At 44.3% G+C, this 3,927-nt stretch overlaps 1 protein-coding gene across 1 annotated transcript in view; it reads right to left on the bottom strand.

Moving 5' to 3' along the window:
• CLNS1A (chloride nucleotide-sensitive channel 1A) overlaps positions 1–2,155 on the bottom strand; it is a 20,395-nt gene extending 18,240 nt beyond the window's left edge. The window contains exon 1 of the mRNA XM_007455303.1: positions 1,949–2,155. Within this exon, the coding sequence (XP_007455365.1) occupies positions 1,949–2,073 (125 nt within the window). The 5' untranslated portion in view covers positions 2,074–2,155. The remainder of the gene's footprint in view (positions 1–1,948) is intronic.
• Positions 2,156–3,927: the final 1,772 nt, after the last annotated feature.

Genomic DNA, 3,927 nt, shown 5'->3' with positions numbered 1-3,927 from the left:
GGGAAAGAGACCAAGGAGGTAACGCTAACAATCAGTAGGGGGATGAACAACAGTGTCCAAGGTACTGGTAATATTCTATTCTTAACCTGGAGGTGTTATGCAGGTGTTAGTTTAATTATAATTCCTTAAACCATATATTTATAATTTATATTCTTTTTGTATGTATATTTTATAAAAATAGTTTCTTAAAGAAAAAGATTTGTTAGTGAAAAGTTGAAATAAGTAAATTTTTTTAACAGATAAGAGCTAAAAAAGGAGTTTGTACTTCCTCAGTGTGATAACTGTATTGTGGTTATACAGAGAATGTCCTTATTAGATTTTTGCTCAAGTATTTACATGTGAAGTGATGACATGTCTGCAACTCTCAAAAAGCTCAGAAAAAAAAGAGAAAGAGGTAAATGTGGCAAAATGTTAACAACTGATGGATCTTTGCAAAGAAGCCATGGGTATTAATTAACAACGCTTGCAACTTTTCTTTAGGTTTGAAATTTTTCCAAATGGAAAGACAAGTATAGGACCTTCCCAAAACAGGATTTATATTATAGAAGAGCGAATACACAGAGAAGCCATGAAGAAAAAGGGGACTGAGTAGGGGCTAGGAACCTATCTGTGTTCCACTTTCCACCCCTTAAAAGAAATCGCTCTTCCAGGATCACTGAAGGTCTCCTTGTCAATACCCAATAGGTGCTTTTCAGATATGCTTTTATTTGACTGCTCCTCTCACTTTTCTCAAGTCTATTCTTCTATAACCTACCTCTTAGTGTAGATGTGTCCCCAGGGTTCTACCCTTGGTCCTCTTCTCTTCTTGGGTATCTAATCTATCCACCTTTAACACCACTCTCCCAAGAAACATGCTCATATCTGCAACTAATCCACACATATACAGACCAAACTCATTCCCCAAACTTGCTTTTCCTCCCATCCATATTTCCTATCTCAGTGACTGGCCAAAAGCGTAAGCTTTGCTCAGTGACTAGATTTCCTTCTAAACCAAGGGTTCTTTACATCTTTTTGTGCCCTCTGTGGTAGTCAGAATTTTGGCCCCCATGACTCCAATTTCCCCTGGTGTCAAACCTGTGAATGTGTTATGTTACAGGGCAAAAGGGACTTTGTGTATGTAATTCAAGTTACTAATCAGTTGATAACAGAATAGAGAGATTATCCTGGATTATTTGTGTGGGTCCAATATAATCATGTGACCTCTTAGAAGCAGAGAATTTTCTCTGGATGTAGACAAAACTGATGCAGAAGTCAGAGAGATGTGAAGGACAGAAGGATTCCATGTGTCACTGTTGGCCTGAAGATGAATGGAACCGTGTATCATGGAAATGGGAACCTCTATTCTACAATCTCAACATTTAAGACAAGTCTATCTGACTGTGAAAGTACAAAGTGCCCCAGGTACCTAAATAAAAGGGCAATTCCTTCTAGGAATGAAAATGAGAGTCAGGTCCCTCTGGATATAACCCCAACCTGCGTGGCGTTGAAGGTGTTCCTCTCCCCACCCATACCTACAGAAGAAAACCTACACTCCTTAACCAAACTTTAAAAATACTGCACAATCTGCTCTAAACCTACATATCCTGCTCAGGGTAACACCTCCCGCTCCTGTTCATCGAGAAAGCAGGCACACTGATGACTCTAACTCAGGGCCTAGAAACTCAAAACCTTAAAATGAGACATTGAATAAAGAGCAACACCCCACCGGACCTCCGGTAAACAGGCGGGTAAAAAGCATAATGAATGAGGAGAAAAAAAGGCTCCAAGCAAACAACATTGGAACAGTCAAATCTTACCCACAGCAGAAGCACCCCCAAGGGAACGCGGAGCCCGCGCCCCCCCGCCCCGCCGCCCCAGAGGTCGTGGTGTCGCCCCGCTCCTCCGCACCGCCCGCGCCTGGGGGGAAGGAGGTGCGCAGGAAGCCAGCACTCGGGACCAGAGACCATACCTCTCAGCGATATAAAGGGTGCCGGTGCCGAAGCTTTTCCCGTTTAGCACGGCCTCAGTATCTGGCTGCTGCTGCCGGAGCCCCTCAGCCGACCCAGGCGGCGGGAAACTTTTGAGAAAGCTCATTGCAACAAGGAGCGCAGAGAAACGAGTCAGCAGCGAACTAAAGCACAGCACTCGCGGCTCGCCGCGTCCCGCCCCGGAAGCAGTAGCACGTACTCCGGAAGAGCAAAGTCTTTGCCCCGGAAATTCCAGCGCCATCTACCATGGAAATGAGACGTTCTAGGACAAACTCTCGGAGGCCTGAGAGGACCGCGTTTGTCACGTGACTCCCTTTCCTCTCTCCCTCCCATTTTTGAGGCTTCAGGCTTGTAATAACGGACTGTTCTCTCTCCGACATCCTACCTCAGGGTCTTCACAGCAACCCTGTGAGTGAGGAAGCACCACAAATAATAAATTACTTTTTCTGCAGAAGGGGAAACGGAACCGTGAGACAGGGAGTCCTTGCCTGAGGTTGCCTAGGAAGTAGAGAGACCACACTGATTTACAGGTCGGAGGTCTCCTAACTGGGTTCTACCCTTCTCACCTGCGCCCGCCTCATCTAGGCCTGTTCACGTCTCAACAGCCACGCCCCAGACATCAGTCTAGGTCCTAAGGCCGTCCTAGTGCACGAGCCACATATCCCATGGTCTCAGACGGGCAAATGAGCGCAAAGAGGTAATTAATTCTAGGTGAAGAGCTAGTTATGTCAGTAAGCAGATGGGGCGCTGAAGGGAAAAGAATTAATCCACTAGATTTGGAATTTTTGCTTTATTTCTTCGTTAGGCACCGAAGAGCAAAGTAATAAGAGCAATAAAAACTTCTAAAATAATCTTAATAGTAGCTAATGGTAACTGGGTGTTATGTGTCAGGCACTGTTCTAAGCACTTTACCCTTATTATTTCTTCATTTCCTCTTAGTGACAACGATGTGGCAAAGATGGAGTTGAAAGAAGGCGAACTAGTGGAAAGTATGTACCAGGAATAGATAGAGCCTGAGATCCTGAGGCTTCCTTACTGACATGCGGACACATGGTGGCTGTCAGCTAGGCCCTCTGTGGGAACTGTCAGCTGGAACACATTTACATAGCCTCTCCCTGTGGCCTGAGCTTCCTCACAGCACAGCAGCTGGGTTTCGAAGTTGAGTATCCCAAGAAATAGACTGATAGAAGCTGCATGGCCTCTTCTCACTTAGCCTTGGAAGTTACAGAGTGTAACGACAGGTAGGATATGCTGGATTTTTCATCTTTTTTTTTTTTTTAATGAGCTTTGTAGTACTATATATGCCTTGAAATGCTTGCATCCCTGTCTAAACATCTTGACTGCAGGTTTGGGACAGACTTTGAGGCAGAGGCACCCAACTAAACTGTGCCCAGATTAATGACCAACAGAAACTGTGAGATAATAGCTGCTGGGTTTTTGTTTTGTTTGGTTTTGTTTTTTATTGACCGCACCACGTGGCATTCGGAATCTTAGTTCCCTGACCAGGGATCTAACACGAGCCACCTACAGTGGAAGTGCAGATTCTTAACCACTGGGCCATCAGGGAAGTCCCAAATAGCTATTGTTTTAAGTCACTGAGTTTTGGGGTAAACACAGCAACAGATAATTAATACACTAAAGAGAAGAGAAAGAACCTTGAACAGTATTAGCCACTGTGCTGCTCCTTAAACACTTGACTTGGCAAGCTTATCCATACCCATTATGTAAATTACCCTGTGTGGATGATTCCCAAATCTGTATCTCCATCCCAGAATTGTCTCATGAACTACAGACATTTACACCCTACAGCCTACTAGACCTCTCCACTTGGAAGTTCCTCAGGCACCTGTCATTCAACTTAACAAAAACTGAACTTATAAAGTATGGACTTTGGGTGATGATGTGTCAATGTAGGTTCATCAGTTGTAACAAATATACCACTCTGGTGGAGGATGTAGAT

This window comes from Lipotes vexillifer, unplaced genomic scaffold (assembly GCF_000442215.2).
Source record: "Lipotes vexillifer unplaced genomic scaffold, Lipotes_vexillifer_v1.1 scaffold276, whole genome shotgun sequence".
In the NCBI taxonomy this organism is placed as follows: Eukaryota; Metazoa; Chordata; class Mammalia; order Artiodactyla; family Lipotidae; genus Lipotes; species Lipotes vexillifer.
The sequence above is the reverse complement of the archived record's forward strand: the minus strand, read 5'-3'. Positions and strand labels throughout refer to the sequence as shown.